The 23,123-nt window shown below is 36.8% G+C and overlaps 1 protein-coding gene across 6 annotated transcripts in view; it reads left to right on the forward strand.

Moving 5' to 3' along the window:
- LOC123515130 (F-box only protein 30-like) overlaps window positions 1–23,123 on the forward strand; it is an 86,667-nt gene that overhangs the window by 9,405 nt on the left and 54,139 nt on the right. For 5 of the 6 annotated variants that reach the window (XM_045273580.1, XM_045273581.1, XM_045273579.1 and 2 more), the window contains exons 5-6: window positions 855–1,007; window positions 22,808–23,019. In XM_045273580.1, coding sequence (XP_045129515.1) covers window positions 855–1,007; window positions 22,808–23,019 — 365 coding nt within the window. The remainder of the gene's footprint in view (window positions 1–854; window positions 1,008–22,807; window positions 23,020–23,123) is intronic. The other variant, XM_045273583.1, reaches the window with a different exon arrangement.

The raw sequence follows: 23,123 nt of genomic DNA on the forward strand, positions 1-23,123 counted from the left end.
GTTGTTTGGAAGACAGATAAAGAAATTGAGTTTTTGAGGCATTTGATAGTACTAAGCTTGCTTTGCCCCAATCAGAAATTTTAGAAAGACCATAAATTGTGTTGTGTGACTTCTCTGTGTGATATGTTTACTTCCTGAAGGTTAAGTCATACATGAAAATGCATGGAAAAGTACAGGGTAGTATCATCAGCATAGGAGTGGATAGAACAAGAGGTTTTGTTCAGATCATTGATGAATAGTAAGAGAGTCAGTGACAGGATGGAGCCCTAAAGAACACCATTGTTAATAGAATTGTATCATTTATGCATATCTTCAAATCACCATTGCCATAGCTTGCCCCTCAAGTTTCATACCAGCCCTTAAATTCTTACCATGCTCTTCATGTATATTTTATACATATTTTCATGTATAATTCATATATCTGAACATATGAATCCCACAATGCTAGTCATGGTGCCTTGCATGCTAGAGAAAGGGAGAGGAACACTGATGGCAGCACTGCCACATTGTGAAAAACAAAACAAATAAAAGGTGTCTCAGATGTGATGGCACTGCTTCACACTAGACAAAACATACACAGTCGTAGATAGTGAGCTGCTGCCTGGCTGCAATCATGAAATTTGAGAGGATTCTTTATTTTGATTATTATTACATTATTCTGCTTCATTTCAGTCCATCAATAAATACATATTTGACATAACCAAACCAAAACCAGAAACATTTCTAGGGACTACAGTGTATTAGTATTTGGTGTAAGAACTGAAATACTGAAAAAAGATATATATTAGATGCTTTTAATACCTTTGTTCGATTAAAGATTAACCTTGTTCTGGATCATTCACTTATCTCCCCAGGTTTATCAGTGTCTGTGTGTACTGAGCTTTTACGTGGCAAGAAATCTGTGTTGTCTTGTCCAAGCAGTGAATTGAGAGGCGCTATTTTACCCTCTGCTTCCTTCACTTCCCCACACTCCATGGAGGAACTCAGCCACACCACACACAACCAGGGTTAATATCTGCCTTGCCACAGTGTTCTGCATTTGAGTTCATGTAAATTCTGCTTGATTGTTTCACTATGATCTATTTTTTTTATGTTGAGAAGTAGAAACTATTATATTAATGTACGGATTTTGACTTGTTACTGGTATCAACATCAATTACAAACATGGTAATGCGACTTAAGGGCATGCTGTGATCGAGATTTGAAAAATTAATAAAAAAAAGGTACAGGATTTATGACTTGAAATTTTCAGAATGTTATAAGCTACTGGTTGTCTTTGATGTGTATGAATATGAATGTGATAGACAAATGACATCATGACTTCATGATGTCTTACATAGAGTTACATTGAAAATGTTTTTTTTTTTTTAAATGTGCTTTGGCATGGACATACTTGAAAGGTGTCTAAAGAAACATAGGGAACACTTTTTTCAATTTCTCTATATATCATGAAATATGATTTTTTTAAAGTCTGCATTTCATGACATCATCAACAGCATGAAAAGCTGTTATTTTGCCTCATTAAAAACTTTCTAATCACTTTAGGGAAAAACTGGTCTGACAAAATGCTATCCTAATCCCTGTCAATAAGTATACCAAGTTTCAAACCAGCATGTGTAATGGTTGATTTTATACAGTTTTTTTTATCAAAAAATGTTTTGAGATATGGCTCTTGAAAGTTTTAAAAGTTTAGCACCCATGTTTTATGTTTATCAATATTGGTAGATTTATCATATGTTGTGTGTTGATCTATAGAGAAACTGCACACAAAGAATGATCTAATTATTCCCATATTTAGTACTTCATTTTTGGAGCTATTTACCTTGTGGTGACATTATCAGAATTCTTGGCTCAGGTTCTTTGTGCCTTTGCCGGTAGATTTAACTTACTGGTGGGTGTCCTAAGTAGAGATCTACTGATACCAAAATTTTGGCTGATTCCGATACCAATACCGATACCACCTAATTGGGCCGATACCGATACCACCGATACCGATACTACTACTTATAGTGATTACTACACTGGACACCAGGATGAGTTGGTGGACGGCGAGCGTTATCAGATAGGAGGCTTTGTTTTGGGGGATGCTGTAAGTCCTTCTGAGAACGTTTGTGAAATAGGAGCAATTCTAGAAGCTTTTTGAAGCCATTTGCAAAGGCAAATTACTCAGTAATTAGAATGAATATCTTCTCAGTCTTCTGATTCTTGTCAGTTATTTTAAATTCTTACTTCTTACTTCGTACTCCTTTAGCGACCATTTGGTCTTGTGCATTTTCATTATTAATTTTTTGTTGATGATATTTTGGCGATCAAAAATATTTTTAAAATTATTAAAATTGTAAAACAGACACAAAGTATTAGCAAAAGAAACTCATTTTGTTGTGTATGTTTCTCTTTAATTAAATCTGACATCCTTTGATATTAATTCATTACACAGTAGACCAATTCAGAAACATGAGCTTTCACCTAATCTTTTCAAGTAAATAGAAAAAAGTTGTTTATTCTAAATTTCTAGGTTGTGGCTTATTACCACAGAAAACAGTATTCTATGACATACGGTAATCACCAAAGAAACTTAATACGCTGTATTATATTAATTTGGTATCATCAATATCTTATATCGAATATATCACTAAGTAGTAAATTCCTTTTAGGTATCAGAAGTATCGGCATAAAATAAGCCGATACCGATACCGATACCCAAAAAATGGGCCGGTACCGCCGATTCCGATACCGATGCATCGGTACATCTCTAGTCCTAAGAATGCTATTTCATAGTATTATGGTCTATTTTAACCGTCAGGAAGCACCTTCCCTTTTCTCCATGAGATGATCCTTACCAAGTAAATTTTTTTGTTCCAATCAAGATTGGCACCTCCAGGTATGTATGTTTCTCCCTCTGCTTTCCTCTTCTCCTCCTCCTCATGTATTTTTCAAATTTTCTTTTCCTTGATTTCATCTTAGTTTCTGTTAAGATGAAGTCTCCTTCCTTGCCGTGCCAAGCGCCTCAGCTTCACTTGCCACTGACCTATCATTTCTTCCCTCTTCTTTTCATTTATCTCCTATTCTCTCTTCTTTTTCTTCATCTCTCACATCTTCTGCTGCTGTAGCCTGTTTTGTTTATTCTTCATGTTGCAAGCTCTAAGAGAGCCTACAAGCAGGAGCGTACATAACCTCTCCCTTCGCCTTTCTTTGCCACATGGGCAGGGTGATGTATGGCAAGGTGGGAAGGAGGCGAGTGATTTAAGGAATGGAGCCTCACCACAGAGACCAATAGTAGTGGTAAAAGGACAGGGAAAAAAAGGCAATATATCGCAATGCTTAGAGTGTTTATTGCATCATGCCCACCTTGAGGTGTAGGCAATTCATGTCCCTTTAATTGCATCAGAATGAGTGTTGCTATACACATAAGCCCATGATTCATATACCATATGAATTCTGAATATTTTCCCTATAATAATCTGCAGGAATTGAAAAAAATAAAATAAAATTTTGCGTCATAATTTATGTAATCTCGATCGCAGCATGCCCTTAAGATCTCACTTTATATGTTAGTGACTGTCTGCTGAATTTCTTTTGCTTTGGTGATCACTTGATACTGACTCAGCCTTTTAATTTCCTTTCATTTTCATTATTTATGTTGTGGAGTAGGAGTTTCAGGGAAAATGATGATACAGTTCATTATATGTTTGCATAATTTTACTTAATTTCAACATACAATAATGCAAAATGCTTTGTGATATTCCAGATAGCAGACAGAGAGAAAGTTGTGCAACATTTGGGTTTGGTACAAATTCTCAGTTAAAACTTTTGATTTAATCATCTGCTAGGTAGTGTTCTGCATCGCTCCATTGAGGAATTTGACTTTAGAATCTTTTTCCTTACCTTTGTGCAAGTGCATTATGGCATCAATAAGATGCCAAAAGTAATATGTATATTTTTTTAATTTATTCATTGTTATTATTTTTTTTATTTATTTATCTATTTCTTTTTCTTGTGTGTCATCAGAGCTACATAGAATATTTATTTACCATATTGTAAAATTGTTAAGTGTTAGGATTTCCTATGTTCTAGTGTCTGAATAAGAAAACTAGTTAGCTGAAAGTATTTTATACATTTTAACAGGATAATGAATTGTTATTTACCGTACATACTTCAAGATATATGACTTTTACATTGCCTGTTAGGCTAGTGTATAATGCTGTTTGTATCTATTTAGCCATCTGCTATTATGGCATTTTTTATCCTATTTCACTAATATGTGACAAACTTTAAACTTCTCAAATTATGTTTGTTGCAATCTTAAAATATATCTACTAGTTAAAAGCCTCATATAGTATATATATATATATATATATATATATATATATATATATATATATATATATATATATATATATATATATATATATACACAGTAAGGTCTCGGTTTACGTCAGAGTTACGTTCCTGAAACATGATGTAGGTCGATTTTGTACGTAGCTCGAGTTTCTGTACATTTCAAAGCATATTATCGAGTTTTCAACCAATCATTGTTTATGGTCATTCAGGTAAGTTAAAGGTTATATTGTTATATTATTTACAACTACGTAGGAATATGAAACACAAGTTTGTTTTTGTTGTTGATTAGGGCCACGAACACGAAGGACTGCAGGTTGCCGAGAGGGGTGGACGCCTGAGGTCGCCAGGAGGGTGGGCAGGTCGAATGTTGTGACGCCCACAGGGCGGACAGCTGGGAGCGTAGTGCAGTGCAGTGGGAGTAGAAGCGTGGGCAGTGGGGCAGGAAATGCAATAGAAAAGGACAATAGGGATCAGCAGACAGGCGCAGACGGTGCAAGTGAGCTGCGAGTCTCGTGTGGCCCAGGCGAAGGCTCCGGAGTTGTTATTGTTGTGATGGGTGTGCGAGCTCTCAAGGTCGTCAACCTCCCCTTTGTCATGGTAACGGGCTTCCTATTTTCTTACTTCCCTCACACACAGCTGCTGCCTCCCTTCTCATGTCTTTTAATTATGTCCTCATTTTCTTGTAGCATAATGGTTTTCCTTTTCTTAGCATCACTGCTGTCACTAAGAAGTTTTCTCTTTGGTGCCATTGAGCAAGATACTAAGAACTTGAGTCACTAAACGCAGAAGTAGGATAACACTCTTGCCAGGGGCGATGGTGTGGTGGAACTGAGGCAGGGTGTTATTGTATTCAAGCGTGAGGTGGGCGGTGTGGCGGGCAACCACCAACAATAACAATAAATCCAGCACTTTACGATTTATAGATTTTCAATTTTTTAAATCTTAAATTGCCTTATAGTGGACTGATGTAACTACGAGTTTGACGTAACTGGAGACCGACGTAACCCGGGACTTTACTGTATATATATATATATATATATATATATATATATATATATATATATATATATATATATATATATATATATATATATATATATATATATATATATATATATATATATATATGTATGATATATAGGTAACTCGATTTACACGAAAGATGTGTTCCAAGAGGCATCACGTATATCAAAATTTGCGTAAAACAAACTTGTGATTCTCATAAGAAACAATAGATAATAGGAGGGATGTGGGATGTGGTCTAAAAAAAATTGTACAAAATACTCTATTTATTTGGCTAAATTAACATGCTTTTATTATTTACCATTCTAAATACTAGAAGTGTATTTAAAGTAAAGGGAAAAGCAAGAAATAATAAGAGAAAACAAAAAATATAAGAGAAAACAACAAAACAAAGAGTACGTAAACACAACACTCACTGCGTGACTGCCTTCACCACTCATACCACAGTCACTCACCATCTTCCTCTGAGCTTTTCCACTTTATCAAAAATTCACTTATCCAAAATAACTCCACATTATAAAAGTAAACACTAGTAAAAAAAATAAACGCAGGACGCCAATGTCTTCACCCCTCACAAGCACTCGCTGTTGCTGTCCACACTGGTGCGGTTTGAAATTGGGTCTGGCGCTCAGTTTGACAATGCGGTTGGGCCAAATCATGTATAAGTAAACCGATTGCGCAAATTTAATTAATTATAATATTTTTTTGGTCGCGTATTAACAAAAACGCGTAAATTAAACATGCATAAATCAAGAGTTACCTGTATATATATATATATATATATATATATATATATATATATATATATATATATATATATATATATTTATGCATATAGTATCCTGTCATAGCGGAAAGTTAACCCCTTCGCGCCGGATGTTAAAAAAGCCCGCCTGTATGATATACGGGTGGTAGTGCTTGCACGAGTTTCCTGCGCTCGGGCACGCGGGAAACTCGTGCAAGCTTATCATACTTGTCGTCTTTGTGTATTATGCTGCTATTTTTTAGTCATTATATTGCCTTCGAAGAGGAAAGTGGGCGCTTCTCTCTTGAGAGAGAGAGAGAGAGAGAGAGAGAGAGAGAGAGAGAGAGAGTGACATTTGCTAATATTTTAGACACAAGCGGGACGCATGTAGCTTATCTTCGAGAGGAAGAGGGAAGGGAGGGAAGGAAAGGAAGAGAAGGAGAGAGAGAGAGAGAGAGAGAGAGAGATTAGAAAATTTGTTGTTTTGTATTTGTGTGTGTGTGTATTTACCTAATTGTATTTACCTAATTGTAACATACGGAAAAGAGCTATGCTCGTGTTGTCCCGTCTCCATATCTATTAATGTCCAGCTTTTTCTTAAAATCATGAATATTCCTTGCGTTGACCACTTCCACGTCTAAACTATTCCATGCTTCCACCCTTCTATGAGGAAGCTATATTTTTCACATCTCTCCTATAAGTGGCCATTTTAGTTTTTCCCATGCCCTCTCGACATTCTTTCATTCCACATACACAGATCTTCCCTATCCATTTTTCCATGCCAATCATCACTCTGTATATTGCTATCAGGTCTCCCCTTTCTCTTCTGTTTTCCAGGGTCGGAAGTTGCATTCTTTTCAGTCTGTCTTCATAAGTCAAATCTCTTAAGTCAGGCACCATTTTGTTGCAGCCCTCTGTACTTTCTCTAGTTTCCTTATGTGTTTCTTTAAGTTCGAGCCCACTGTATTGTTGCATATTCAAGCCTCGGTCTTATCATTGCAGTAATTATTTTCTTCATCATTTCTTCATCTAAATATCTGACGCCACTCTTATGTTCCTCAATAAGTTCAATACTTCTCCAATTATTTTGTTTATATGTCTCTCTGGCGATAGGTCATTGGTAATTGTCACCCCAAGGTCTTTTTCTTCATGACTGGTTTTATGTCTTCATTTCCTATCTTGTACATACTCCTGATTCTTCTTTCACTCTTGCCAAACTCTATTTTCTTGCATTTTGTCGTGTTGAACTCCATTTGCCATGTACAGCTCCATTTCCATATTCTGTCCAAGTCTTCCTGGAGTAGTTCGCAATCTTTGTCACATCTCACTTTTCTTAACAATTTTGCATCGTCTGCAAATAGGCTCACATAACTGGACACCCCATCCACCATGTCATTTATGTAGACCGAAAACATTACTGGTGCCAACACTGATCCCTGTGGAACTCCACTCTCCACCAAGCCCCATTCTGATGGTCTGTCCTTAATTATTGTTCTCATTTCTCTTCCTACCAAAAGTCTTCCATCCATTTTAGTAAACTGCCATGCACTCCTCCTACCATTTCAAGTTTCCAGATCAGTCTCGGTGTGGTACCTTATCAAAGGCCTTTTTTAAATCCAGATATATTCCATCAGCCCAACCATCTCTTTCCTGTATTACATCTATCACCCTCGAATAGTAACATATCAGGTTTGTCGTGCATGAACGCCCTTTTCTAAAACCAAATTGACACTCACAAAGTATGTCATTTTCTCCAAGAAGTCTGTCCATCTATTCTTCACCACCCTCTCACACATCTTAGCTACCACACTTGTAAGTGACACTGGTCTATAGTTCAATGGGTCTCTCTTGTTACCTGATTTATAGATTGGGACAATGTTAGCTCTTTTCCAGTCTTGGGGCACTACACCTTCCCTTAATGAGGCATCAATTACTTCACAAACTTTTTCTGCCAGTTGCTCCTGCATTCTCTTAAAATCCATCCTGATACCCCATCAGGTCCCACAGCTTTTCTCACTTCTAAACTCCCCATCATATTCTTGATCTCCTCCACAGTTACTTGAAACTCCTTCATAATCCCTTTCTGTTCCATTACCAGTGGTTTGTCAAAAGCAGTCTCCTTTGTGAATACCTTCCGAAAGCATCCATTCATAGCCTCTGCCATTTCCCTGGGATCTTCACTGCATACTCCATTTACTTCTAAACTTTCAATACTTTCTCTATTTTTGATGTTGTTGTTCACATGTCTGTAAAAAAGCCTTGGTTGGTCTGTGTGTGTGTGTGTGTGTGTGTGTGTGTGTGTGTGTGTGTGTGTGTTTTCATGAATGTTACAAGGGGGGACGCATGTAACTTATCTTTTGAGAGGGAGAGGGGGAGGGAGGGAAGGGAGATGGGGAGGGAGGAAAGGAGAGAGAGAGAGAGAGAGAGAGAGATGGGAACAGTCTATGCCATTGGGTAATTTTAGAGCACAAGGCAGGACACATGTAGCTTATCTTTAGTGATTGGTGGAGACAAGGATAGCGGGAGGAGCACTAGGATTTCAAGGACAGCATATGGCGTGTGCAGTTGGTATCCAACACACTATATGGGACAACTGAACTGAAGAAAGCTCAGAAAAGAAATATGACGTCTACGTAGGTGTCACCGTATTTGCTACTGGGGCTTCATGACGCCTACATAGGCGTCACCGTATTGAAGGGGTTAAGGTACAAGACGTAAATAACTGTGACCTTTAATTTAAGTACAGTAGACATTTAAAGACATTTAAATGTTACATGATATACCTTGTTTGCCAAGCGATTTTCCTTTAAGCTTGATGACCTCCAAACGTGCTGGGATGCTTCTTGCCAGTTTTTCTACATGATTGGGAATGATATGATCCCAAATATTTTGTATTTATATTTTTAGCTTTGCTACAGTCGAAGCATCACGATCCTGAAGCTGATTTTTTAATGATATGCCACATGTGCTCTATGGGATTCAGGTCTGGTGAATTCTCAGGCCACTTTTTGAAGTAGTTTACTCCACAGTCTTCTAACCACTGGTAACAGACTGAGCTGTGTGAGCAGGAGCTCCATCTTGCATAAACCAACTAACGTTACACTTTTCAAAACTTTCAGGTAGGTTATCACACAATAACTCGAAATAACTGTGCTGATTTATACTCTCATATTTTTTTTAAGAAATATTAAAATGCCAACTCCACTGAACACAAAGCAACCCCACGCCATAACACTTGGAGCATGCTTTACAACTTTAGCTGTATAGTATTGTGTGGATTATTGGGGTCAGACCCCCTGGGACGCCTCACACGCTTGGATCTGCAGCTCAACGACACCACAAAACATTGACTCATCACTCCACAAGACTTGGTCCCTATCTTCTAGGATCCAATCCTATGCTTTTTACAAAAAGCTATATGATCATACGTTTTTTGCATTTGGCAAGGGAAGAACTTTAACACAACAACAACGATATTGTAAATCTTTGAGTAAATGATCAGAGATACATCTTAACACATCCTGAAGCAATGAAGGATTACTTTCCTTCAGTTTTCTAGCTGTTAGTGTTGGATTTTTATCCAATTGCTTCCTAAGAACCTTAAAAGTATGATTTGATACCTTTCTGGGCCGACCTGAGCAAGGCTTCAGGGTAGGAATGGTGTCAGCTCCCCCACCTCAAAATTTCTTGGTCCACTTTTGAACTTGCCGCACTCCAATTTCCACACAAGTAGCTATATCTTTACAATTATGGTCTTCCTTGTAGAGGGTTATAATAGCAACAATTGTGTCTCTTTCCAGCTCTTTACCCATTCCCATTTTAGAGATATTGAGGCTAAAACAGACCACTGCAAAAAAAACATGCAATCCATGTGATATAGTAAGTCCTCCTTATACGGTACTTTGTTATCCGGTAAATTCACAGTTACATTGTTTGGTAATTACTACCCTCGATTCTATTTACGCTAAAAAAATTCACAGATGCTGTATCTGCTTGTGTTTTGTTTACACCGTACTGTAGCGCCACCATGCCGCGCGGCCAGCACGATAGTCAGCTGGCAGTCTCTTGACTCTCTTCCTGCGTTTCCCACAGAACACAAGTGGAATCCTTACGGCGTTTTTTTTTTGTGGATATTATGAGGAAGGGCTGAAATCCCTACTGTCCCTTAGCCTCGGGAGGAACATCATCTGATAGAGTACGTGGCGAGTGAAAGGTAAATGAAAATATTTTCTGTTTATATGTTTTGTGCAATACTTTACATTTTTTTATATGACTATTTTCATGTCTGTAGGGGTGACTTTCGACGTGCTGGAACACATCCCTTATTAATACATGTTATAATGGGTTCGGTATACGGTAATTTCGCTTTGCGGTAAGGTTTTCAGGAACGCATATGTACCATATAACGAGGACTTACTGTATATGCTTGCACATTGACACCACGTGGGCCTGGGAACAACTCAACAGAGTTACCAAGTCATGCGTATTGTCTGCTAAATAGTGGTACAAACCATTCCATTGAAAAATAGCGAAAAGTTTGGTCGTAGATTACGTATTTTTTGTGTTTTGAGTTTACCGAATAATTTGGGTGGCCTGTAATTTTGCATCCAAACTTTCCGCTATGACTATATATATATATATATATATATATATATATATATATATATATATATATATATATATATATATATATATATATATATATATATATATATATATATATATATATATATATATATATATATATATATATATATATATATATATATATATATATATATATATAGGCAACTCTCACTTAACAAAGGGCTTACGTACCTAAAAAACCCTCCGTTAAGTGAATTTTCATTAAGCAAACCAATTATAACAAGTTTAACCCCTGACTTGAGCTTCCATTGAGAGTAAACAAAGCGAGAGTGCATCATAGTACAGTAGAATCTTGAATCTCGATCATAATTGGGATAAAAAATACTGATCGAGATTCGAAATATCGAGGTGCGATGTTAACTTCTTATAGAGAAAAATGTAATTGGGACCAAAGCTTTGGCAATTAACCTATATTAACTACGTTAACCTTGAATCTGTGAATAATTTTTTTTTTTTTTTTTTGCCAATGTCACTGATTTCTTCACTTCATCCTTCTTGCTTTTTATTGCCCGGGGTTTGAATGTCTGGGGGAAGCCGCGGATGACTGGTACAAACTACACTCCACAAGTTGCCGCTAGGTGGGAGAGCAATCGAAACAATCATATCGCTATGCGCCATGTTTGTTTTGATAAAATAAAAAATGTGGGACATAACATTCCAGTGGGTGCCCTCCCACTCAGGCATACGAGGCAATGAGGTTGTCGATGCTGCTGCCAAGATGGCCCTGACGGACCATAACATAACCCTGCTCACCCTGCCACTCTCCACCTCCAAACGCCTCATTGCCCACACCTGTCAGTCCATATGGAATGAATCCCTCACCCCTGTCTTACAAACCACCTCAATGGGCCAGTACCGCAGTGATTCTTCCCCGCAACCATGAGTTAGAAAAACGTCCCGCAAGCTGGACATCGCCCTCACGCGTCTCCGCCTTGGCCACACACAACTCACTGCTCACCTCCACTGCATGAGCCTTGCTCCAGACCCGTACTGCCCTTGGTGCATCAGCATCCCTGAAACTATCAACCACTTCATGCTGGAGTGTCCATGCTTCCACTCACATCGTGTGGTGCTGCAAGAACAACTCCGTGCCCTGGGAGTAACCACATTTGACTTACCCACCCTGCTTGGGGCGACAGGCATCGATTCGTCACGGCAATCAGCAGTGCTTTGCCTCACCTGTGCCTTCCTCAACAAGACTAACCAACTGCAACGCTTGTGAGAACACCACAGGCATCTCTCCAGGGCTCATAGGATCATAATAGATCGTCGCAGCCCTTAATAACAACAACAAAATGAAAAATAGCAGTCGAGATTCGTGTAATTTGGTTGAGATATGTGAATCGTGGGTTTTTGATGGTGCAATCGAGATGCGAAATATCGAGATGAGATTCATCGAGATTTAAGATTCTACTGTACAGTAAAAGGTTTAGTGAAAGTAAAAATTATGAAGTTAAACATTTAAGCAGTTTGATTTAAGACTACGTCATTATAATGTACACTAATGTATGTATGTAAGTAACTTTATAATGTTGATGATCTTAAATTTATGAAGGGAGGGAGAGTGGAGCTGGAAATACGCTAGCTGGTAACCTGTGGAATGTAAACAAAGGGCGCATCATTGTACCGCATACAAAACTTATGCACCACATTTCCACAAGGCTTTCCATTTTATCCGTTGCAGAGTCACGATCTCAGGTGGTTCTTCTAGCTTGCAAGGAAGATATGATCTCACCAGCCTTCTTAATAGAGTCTGCTGACATGAAAATGGTAGACCGTAGATGGAGTCAAGCCATGTTGGGAAGCAATGCTATTAGTTTTCTCGCCTCTCTATTGTCTGTGAGTAATATCCAGCTTCACTTCAAGAGTAAGAGACTTCCTGGTCTTCCTAGCAACACTAGGTGACATTGCAGGGCGTTTTGGTGGCATGTAGAGCGAGGTAAGACGAGCTGCTGCTGACGCTATTATTGTTTTAAACTAGGGGAAGTGAGTGGTGCGCGTTTTGTCCACGACAGGCGCTGGTGTATTCAAAAACCTGTCGACTTGTGTGATACGGTGGGGCTTTCAAACTTAGAAAAAATTACCTGGATAAAATTTTGTTAAAGCGAGTTTGGTGTTCGTTAAACGAGCAGATGGTAGTAAAAAGAAACCTTCATTGTAACAAAATTTCATTGTGTGAACCTTCGTTAAGCTGGGGTTGCCTGTATATTTATATATATATATATATATATATATATATATATATATATATATATATATATATATATATATACGGTACAGGAGAGAGAAGACCCACAAAAGGACAGTTATCTTAATTATATCCACTTCACAACGTTTCGGGAAAGTACATATCCCATCTTCAGGTACAAAAAGGCACTGTAAAACCACACGTAAAACGTAAAAAAAATGACCAGACGCAGTGGCCCTGCTACTTGTTCCTCCAACAGGTAAGTGGGGAGGGAGACTGGCTTACCAGTATTTATAGGCTCCTACTCACTAGATGGCAAAATCTGATTGGTTCACTAAGAATTTCCTATCCAATACAAAGTATAGTATAAAATTCTAATGTGTCATAGCTAATGCAAAAAAAGAGAAAAATTTAAAGGTATGATGTACAACAGTTAGTCTATTACAGAAATATTTTAGCCTGAACGAAATACTCAATGCTGATTTGTTGAAACAAAGTACATGTGTATGAACCTACGACTCCCAACTATGCTATAATGACACTATCTCACCAAGTTCGAAAATATTAAAAGAAAATTAATAATTTGGTAGCTATTTCTGTACCATTTAACTCTGGCTTCTCTTTTACAATAAATAAAGATTCCGCTATCCTAAGGTCTGAGTTACAATATGCCCTATACTTTATGTTGAAGTCCTGATCAGTAAATGCATGATTACATTGTAATGCATGTTCTCTTATATTTGAGAAACTAGGCTCAGTGATACGAGCATTTGTTCTATACGATACTCCCAAGTGCTCAGAAATTATAAGTTTTAGGTTCCGACAGGTGGAACCAATGTACCGTGACATACAGTTCGGACATCTAAAACAATATACAGTTTTTGAGCACAAAGGAGTAGGAATAGCATCTTTAAATTTAAATAGAGAACCTATGGTATTTTTATTAACAAAAATAAATCTAAAATCAACACTCGGAACATGTTTCTTGAGTAAATGAGACATTGTATTGTGTAAATGGTAACTAAATTGTCCTGAGAAGGGTAATGTAATGTATCTAACTTCTTTGGTTTTATCCTCCACAAAATTGTCAGTAACAAATTTATTTGTGATAAACTTCTTAATTTGTTTCTCTATTAGGTCTTTGGGATAACCATTAATATGAAAGTAATGTCTTAGTTTTTCAAGTTCATTATGGAACAAGGGCCAAGTACTACAAATATTGTATGCTCTATGTAGTAACGTTTTGATGGAATTTATCTTGAAAAGGGAAGGGACAAATGACTCAAAATTCAAACCCAAACCCGTATAAGTTTCCTTCCTGAAAACATCCATGGAAAGAGATCCATTATTCTTCATGACTATTATATCTAGGAATGGGAGGTTATTATTAGTCTCTAACTCGGAAGTGAATGATATATTTTTATGTTTATTATTTAGATACTCAAGGAATTTATGAGCTTATTCCTTAGATTTAAATGCTAGGAAGCAATCGTCTACATAACGGTGTATTTAATTGGCTTGAATTCAGTTGGACAATCAGATAATCAGCTTTTTTCATGATAGCTTTAAAAAGTATTTGCTAATGTTGGTCCCAAAGGGGAATCCATAGCTACTCCATCTATTTATTGATACAATTGGTCATTAAAGATAAAAATGGATTCCCTCACAGCCAACTCCAGTAAGGATCGGAACTGCCTCTTGGTTAGGTCATAAGAAATCAATTTTAATCTCTTGCACTCTTCTACACAAATGTCAATAGTCTCAATAAGGGGGATATTTGTAAATAAGGATTTTACGTCAAAACCAGCGAGAAACAGGGAATCCGTAAACTTAAATGTCTGTAATTCCTTTGCAAATTCAATTGAGTTCTTCATTGTGAATTCATTAGTGGTTAAGGGAGTTAAAATGGGAACTAAAAATTTTGCACAATTATAATTGAAGGTACCTGTTGCTGCTAGGATAGCTCTTATAGGACAACCTAGTTTGTGTACTTTGGGTAAACCATATAGTATCCCAGGGAGTGAACCAGATGCATATAGAAACTCAAAACATGAATCAGGTATTTTACTTTTAATACTCCTAAGCAAGCAATTTAGTTTATCTTCTAATTTGAGGACAATTTTAAACCAATCACCATTTAATTTTCTAAATTTGGTGTCATCACTGAGAATTTCATTAGTTTTGTTTATATAATCAGATTTATTTAATATGACTATTCCTTTACCTTTATCTGGCGTGGTGACAATTATATCTTTATCCTTTCTAAGGGTTTCTAGCAGGTCAAGATTGAAGTTAATTTTATTTGATTTATCCTTATATGACTCGTGATAAAAGTTTAATTTTATTAAGTACTTCATCAAATTGTTCATTATTGTTTTTATATTTGGAAATTTGTATGAATTTTTCATAATAGAAATAGATAGTGATTGACAAAGTTGACTTTTTTTGCAGGAAAACCAAATTGTAAACCTAGCTTAAGAATCTGTTTTTCTTCATCCAACGCCCTATCAGAGAGATTAAAAATTACTTTACCTGCATCTAATTCACTGTCCTGGGACACACCTAAGGCTGCTAAATTTTTCTTATGAATGAATTTGACATTATCTATTTTGTTGGAATTATCTTTACTAATACTAGCCAGCACCACCCTATAATTCAACCAAGAAACACTCCTCTTAAAATGTTGCAAATTATTGTTATATTCTTTACTTAATTTATTAAATTTCTTACGTTTATTATTAATTTCAAAACTTAGACTCTTGTGGAGGATAGACACATATAGTTTGCTATTACTCAAATTTTTTATGCTACTTTTGAAAAATAAAAACCTAGGAAAAACACCTTTTGACTTACATCTTAAAAACTCCAAGTCACAGAGAGACTTGGCTTGTTGGAGGTGGAGTCTTTGTAGTTTCCTTGCAGACTTGAGGGTTAACCGGCTGTAGTTGAGTAGTATGACTTGAAAAACAGGGCGTCTATAGCGTACACGGTACAAGAGAGAGAAGACCCACAAAAGGGGTCTTCTCTCTCCTGTACCGTGTGCGCTTATAGACGCCTGTTTTTCAAGTTATATATATATATATATATATATATATATATATATATATATATATATATATATATATATATATATATATATATATATATATATATATATATATATATATATATATATATATATATATATATATATATATATATATATATATATATATACAGTAAGGTCCCGGGTTACGTCGGTCTCGAGTTACGTCAAACTCGCACTTACGTCAGTCCACTATAAGGCAATTTAAGATTTAAAAAATTGAAAATTTATAAATCGTAAAGCGCGGGGTTTATTGTTATTGTTGGCAGGCGTCACTAGTGGTTATCCACCACACTGCCCACCTCATGCTTGAATACAATAACACTCTACGTACCTCAGTTCCACCACACCGTCGCCCCTGGAAAGAGTGTTCCTACATCTACATTTGCTGACTATCTTAGTATCTTGCTCAATGGCACCAAAAAGAAAACTCCTGAGTGATAGCAGTGATGCTAAGAAAAGGAAAACCATTACGCTACAAGAAAAAGTGGACATAATTAAAAGACATGAGAAGGGAGGCAGCAGCTGTGTGTAAGAGAGTGAAGAAGAAAATAGGAAGCCCGTTACCATGACAACGGGGAGGTTGACGACCTTGAGGGCTCGCCCACCCACCATCACAACAATAACAACTCCGGAGCCTTCGCCTGGGCCACATGACACTCGCAGCTCACTTGCACCGTCTGCGCTTGTCTGCTGATCCCTATTGCCCTTTCCTATTGCATTTCCTGCCCCGCTGCCCACGCTTCTACTCCCACTGCACTGCACTACGCTCCCAGCTGTCCGCCCTGGGCGTCACAACATTCGACCTGCCTTCCCTCCTGGCAACCTCAGGTGTCCACCCCTCTGGCAACATGCAGTCCTTCGCGTTCGCGGCCTTAATCAACAACAACAACAACCTTGTGTTTCATATTCCTACAAACTTGTAAATAATATAACAATATAACCTTTTACTTATATAATGCTTCTACTCCTACCGCACTCCACAAAGCTTCCAGCTGTTTGCCCTGGGCGTCACAACATTCGACCTGCCCACCCTCCTGGCGGCCTCAGGCTGCCCCTCTCGGCAACCTGCAGTCCTTCGCATTCGTGGCCCTAATCAATATATTCCTACATAGTTGTAAATAATATACCAATATAACAATATAATCTTTTACTTACCTGAATAACCATAAAAAATTATTGGTTGAAAACTCGATAATATGCTTTGAAAGTACAAAAACTCGAGTTACGTACAAAATCGACTTACGACATGTTTCAGGAACGTAACTCTGATGTAACTCGGGACCTTACTGTATATATATACAGGCAACCCCCACTTAATGAAGGGGTTACGTTCCTAAAAAACACTTCGTTTAGCGAAACTTCGTTAAGCGAACCGATTATAACAAGTTTAACCCCTGATTTGAACTTCCATTGAGAGTATGCAAAGCGAGAGTGCATCATAGTACAGTGAAAGGTTTAATGAAAGTAAAAATTATGAAGTTAAACATTTAGGTGGTTTAATTTAAGTCATTATAATGTACACTAATGTATGTATGTATGTAACTTTATAATGTTGATGATCTTAACTTTATGAAGGGAGGGAGAGTGAAATGGGAAATACATTAACCGGCAACCTGTAGAATGTAAACAAAGTGCGCTTCATGGTACTGCATACAAAACTTATATACCACATTTCCACAAGGCTTTCCATTTTATCCATTGTAGAGTCACGAGTTCAGGTGGTTCTTTTAGCTTTCAAGGAAGATGCGGTCTCACCAGCCTTCTTAATAGAGTCTGCTGACTTGAAAATAGTAGACAGTAGATGGAGTCAAGCCATGGTGGCAAGCAATGTTATTAGTTTTCTGGCCTCTCTCTTGTCTGTGAATAATACCCAGCTTCACTTCAAGAGTAAGACACTTCCTGGTCTTCATAGGAACGTTAGGCCACATTGCAGGGCGTTTTGGTGGTAAGTTGAACTAGGGAAGATGAGCTGCTGGTGACGCTGTTATATTTTGACTGGGGAGTGAGTAGTGCGCGTGATCTTGATCTTGATCTTGATGCTACTGGTGACGCAGAATTTCTTCTGAGTAAGGCCTTTGTATCGGCAGTGCCTGTGTTGTCCACGAGAGGCTTGATCTTGATCTTTATTCTACAGGTGTCTCAGGATTTCTCTTGAGGCAGGCCTTAGTACCAGCAGCTCCTGGTGTATTCAAAAGCCTGTCAGCTTGCATGATACGGTGGGGCTTTCAAATTTAGAAAAAAATTACTGTACCTGGATAAAACTTTGTTAAACGAGCAGATGGTAATAAAACGAAACCTTTGTTGTAGCGAAATTTCGTTGTGTGAATCTTCATTGTGTGAACCTTCGTTAAACGGGGTTGCCTGTATATATATATATATATATATATATATATATATATATATATATATATATATATATATATATAAAGTTGGACTCTAAGGCCTTGTTCACACAGGGCGGTTTGCACCGCAAGGTTGGAAATGCGCGGTAGCATTTTCAATGATAGCCTGTGGAATCGTTCACACACGGCGGTTTGGAAACGCAGCGGTTTCCAAACTGCTCGCTGGTTTGCCAGCGTGTTGAGATGCTACTATGACAATCTTGGGGTCTGCCCGTGATGAGTCATGTAATACCATTCAATGACTGCAGTACCACTGTCTGCTGAGGAATGAAGAGGGGTCAGTTTGACACTTATTTATTAATCAGTGAAATTGAAAAACGCCCATTGACATGTTTGATACTGACAAATCCTACATACGTTTGTGTGCCACAGAAAAAGCATGCTAGTATATAAAGTGAGTGACCTTTTATTTATTAATTTTTTCCTGCACTGTATTTTCACTTCAAGAAATAAGTATTTTATTTGTATCCAATATACTGGCAACTGGAACTTTAGATATCACTTTTTTTTCTTTTTGGTTTTATATATGAATAATTTTTCAATAAAACTTCTAATAAAGGACTTATCTTAATGTTATGACTATGTTGTGGGCAGATGGAATCCCTCATCCTAGTGTTGCTTGAAGATTAGTTCCAGCAAGTCATCATATGATTTCACCGACATTCTCAAATAATTGAAAAACTTCTTGTCATATTCTTTCAAGGAAGGATACAGAGTGGTAAACATGCCATAGGTAAGTCTGTCATTTAGAATTGGATGAACCCAATGTTGCCTTTGCCTCTGCTTGCACCGTTTCAAGTGGCGATGCAACAACCAAACACATGCTACTTCCTCCACATCCATCCTCACATTATAATATGCCCGCAAAAAAAAATAAATGAATAGAAGATAAAAGTGAGTCAACCGGCGTCGTTATGCCGCGGCGTAAAACGCCTAGTGAGAACGATGCCAGCGTGAAACGCACGGCAGCCGCTGCAGTGGAAACCACCCTCTGTGAACAAGGCCTAGCTGACCCACGGACTAAAGTCTGAGTTGAACTGCCTGCCTTTTTTTTTTCTCTCAATGGAAGTTCAAGCCAGGGGTCAAACTTGTTATAATTGGTTTGCTTAACGAAAATTCACGCAACGAACGTTTTTTTAGGAGCGTAAACCGTTCGTTAAGTGGGGGTTGCCTGTAGTCAGGAAGGGTTAGGCAACTATTTATTCCTATTCATAATGGTCCCACCACCACTTAAGGCAGCGTCACACTAGGACTTTTTCCATCGCCTTTGACGATTTCCGTCGTTTTTAACTATTCCATCAACTCTTTCCGTCGTCTTGAGTCAGACGAAACGCACCGTTTTCCTCTAGTGTCAATTTTCAGTCAAATTAAGATCTATGTCTTCTAATCAACACTTTTGTAATAGAATTAATTTTCTTGTTAATTGGAATGATGCTATAATCTCAAATTATATAGAATCTTTATAAGTAGATGTAAACATATTTGTGTATATATATATATATATATATATATATATATATATATATATATATATATATATATATACAGTAATCGCCCGTGTATCCGGATTTTAGCAGCCAAGGCCCTGGCAGATACTCAAAATATCCGGATACGTGGAATTTCCTCTCCCAACCCCTTATAAATTGAGAAAAGACATGTACATAACGTTATCCAAATGGGTAAGAAAACAATGACTGAAAGCATATTTAATGTAAAATCTGGAACGAAAAATGGTACATAAGCAGTACAAGGGGATGGTTGGGATGTACACAACAGTAAAGGCGGTGTCACACTACCCCTTTTCTGTCAACTTTCTGCCAACTTTCGTCGCCGGTCATCGTCACACACAAGCTCGCTACCGTCTTTGTCACATTTGTCAACTGTAAACAAACACGGCGGCCCCTTCACCCCCAGCAAGTCATTGCTATTTTTTCGTTTCTATTTTTGGCCTTTATTGTTTTCTATGAGAAACTCTTCAAACAGCTTTATCCACTCATAAACAAAAGAGCAGCTCATCTTGGTCAGTTGTTCTGTGGAAGTTCTGCCTTGGAACGTCGCAGTCACACAAATAAAAACAAACAACTGAACCACTTTTCACTGCTAGGCCAGAACCTATATATATGTATATGTATATATATATATATATATATATATATATATATATATATATATATATATATATATATATATATATATATATATATATATATATATATATATATATATATATATATATATATATATATATATACACATACATCTACGTATCAAGATTCTATTAATTTGAGATTATAGCATCATTCCAATTAACAAGAAATTGAATTTTATAATTAAAGTTCTGATTAGAAACCATAGATCTTAATTTGGCTAAAAATTGACACTAGAGGAAAATGGTGCTTTTCGTCTGACTCAAGAGGATGGAAAGAGTAGACGAAACAGTTAAAAATGACGGAAATCGTCTAAGACGACGGAAAAAGTGCTAGTGTGCCGCCGCCTTAAGTGGTGGTAGGACTCCTGCCATGCTGGAATGACAAAGAACGCTACAAACTCACCGAATAGTGTCGTCATTACTCTAGTTGTTGGCGAGTGAGAGTGGGGCCTGGATCCAAGAAGCAGGTTGTTGTCTTTGTTGGTACGAATAACCTCCATACCAACCTCCCGCTCTCATAGCAATGGGTATGCATCTTATGTACCCATGTGTCCTTTATGACGTTAAATATGCTAAATGAAATTCTTTAAAATGTATGTTGTTATTAGGATTCTTGATTAAGATTTTTTCATATTACATTATTTCATCATTTTTTAACTATTATGACATAAAAATGGGACAAAAAATAAGAAAAAATTACAGGTTGGAGGTCCTAGTGTCAATTTGAGTTATCATAGGTTCTTCACTTCAGATATCGTGATTTTGGCTATAGCATAGTGATAGATGCACCAATTAGGGGCAATAACAGAGGGTTGAGTGTGTGTGTGTGTGTGTATGTATATATATATATATATATATATATATATATATATATATATATATATATATATATATATATATATATGTATATATATATATTATGTATAAGGTATTACTTATTTTATTTAGTATTTTTGTGTATCTATTTGTCTATTTATTTGTGTTATAATGGCACAAGTCCTCTGCTGCAGCAGAGAGTTCAGTATACTATGATATGACTTTGTCACATGTTTCTTGTTTATTTTCATCTCTTTAATAGTCATTTAATTTCCTTTTTCATTTGCCTTTTTGTATATGAAGTTTTTTAACAGAGAAAGTTATTTATAGAATGACTTCCTATTATATCAAACTCTTGAAACTCACTGTATTTGTCCAAGAGATAGTCATATTCTTAGTAGTTTGCAGTTGCAATGGTGATTATCCACTCCCATTCATTGTCCATGGTATTTATACATTAATTGGAATAATGGTGAATGGAAATTGCATGCAAGTCCCTATGCAGTGGACATCTTACAGTAAAAAAAGAAGAAATTTTCCTCGTTAGTATCTTGTTCTGAGGTGTGAGCTTTACGTACATGTATTAAACCTACCTCAAAAAATATTTGTATGAGCCAGAGAGAAGTCTTTGGTGTTGCTTTCTTGAAATATACATCACCATGTAAAACATGTGATAACTTACAGAAGAGGCTTTCCGCCAGCTTCTCAGTTCTAAGTTATTAATTATCCTTCTTGGAGATCCCTGAAACTATTATCTGATATTGATTATAACATTCATAAGTTTTGTTAAATTCATTACATAAGGCTTGCAAGGACAGTCAAGTGTATTTCTTCCACTCATATATACTTTAGAGAGATAGATGTAAAGAGAATGGGGGAAGGGAAAGTTTGAATATATTGAATTGAATGTTAGCTTGAGTTATCTCTAAAGTTAGCAATCACAATTTCATTTATAAGTACTGTTATTTTCTATTACATCTCAAAATATATGTTTAAGCATGTACATATAAAAAAAATATTTATAATACATTGGTTGCTTTTCCAATACTATCACATCTACTAACTACTTCACTTTCATGTGTATGATCTAAAAGATGTGAGAGGAAAGTGCATGCTGCTTTTGATATGATTTTTTTTTTATTATTATTTCACCAGCCTTCATACTTACATATTCTTTTTATTTTTGTTTTTCAGATGAATGTTATAAAATTACTTTTTTGATAATGTACAAGCACTTGTTATGAATAAAACCAGTCTGGGAATTCTTGTGTTCTCAAGGCAGTCAGTAAATTAATCTCTCTCTCTCTCTCTCTCTCTCTCTCTCTCTCTCTCTCTCTCTCTCTCTCTCTCTCTCTCTCTCTCTCTCTCTCTCTCTCTCTCTCTCTCTCTCTCTCTCTCTCTCTCTCAGGCGACATTAAGAGAAAACACAGTCAATCTCATGTGTGTAAAGATGACATAGCTGCTATTTGTTGCTCACATGAGATCATCAAGAACATCTGCATGTTCTGCCGTAATGACCCTGACGAGCCTGACTACAAGATGGGCAAGGTGTGGCGGGAACAATTGACCCTCAAAAAGCCTGGAGAGTTCAGATGGGTTGTTGAACCATGTGTAGAGAAGGTAAGATATTGTAATAATATTGGGTGACTTTTACCAAATATTTTCCTCATACTTTTATATAATGTTACTTTTTCATCCTGCGGGATGTTATATTAATGATTTAT

The sequence above is a fragment of the Portunus trituberculatus genome, chromosome 38, assembly GCF_017591435.1.
Source record: "Portunus trituberculatus isolate SZX2019 chromosome 38, ASM1759143v1, whole genome shotgun sequence".
Classification (NCBI taxonomy): Eukaryota; Metazoa; Arthropoda; class Malacostraca; order Decapoda; family Portunidae; genus Portunus; species Portunus trituberculatus.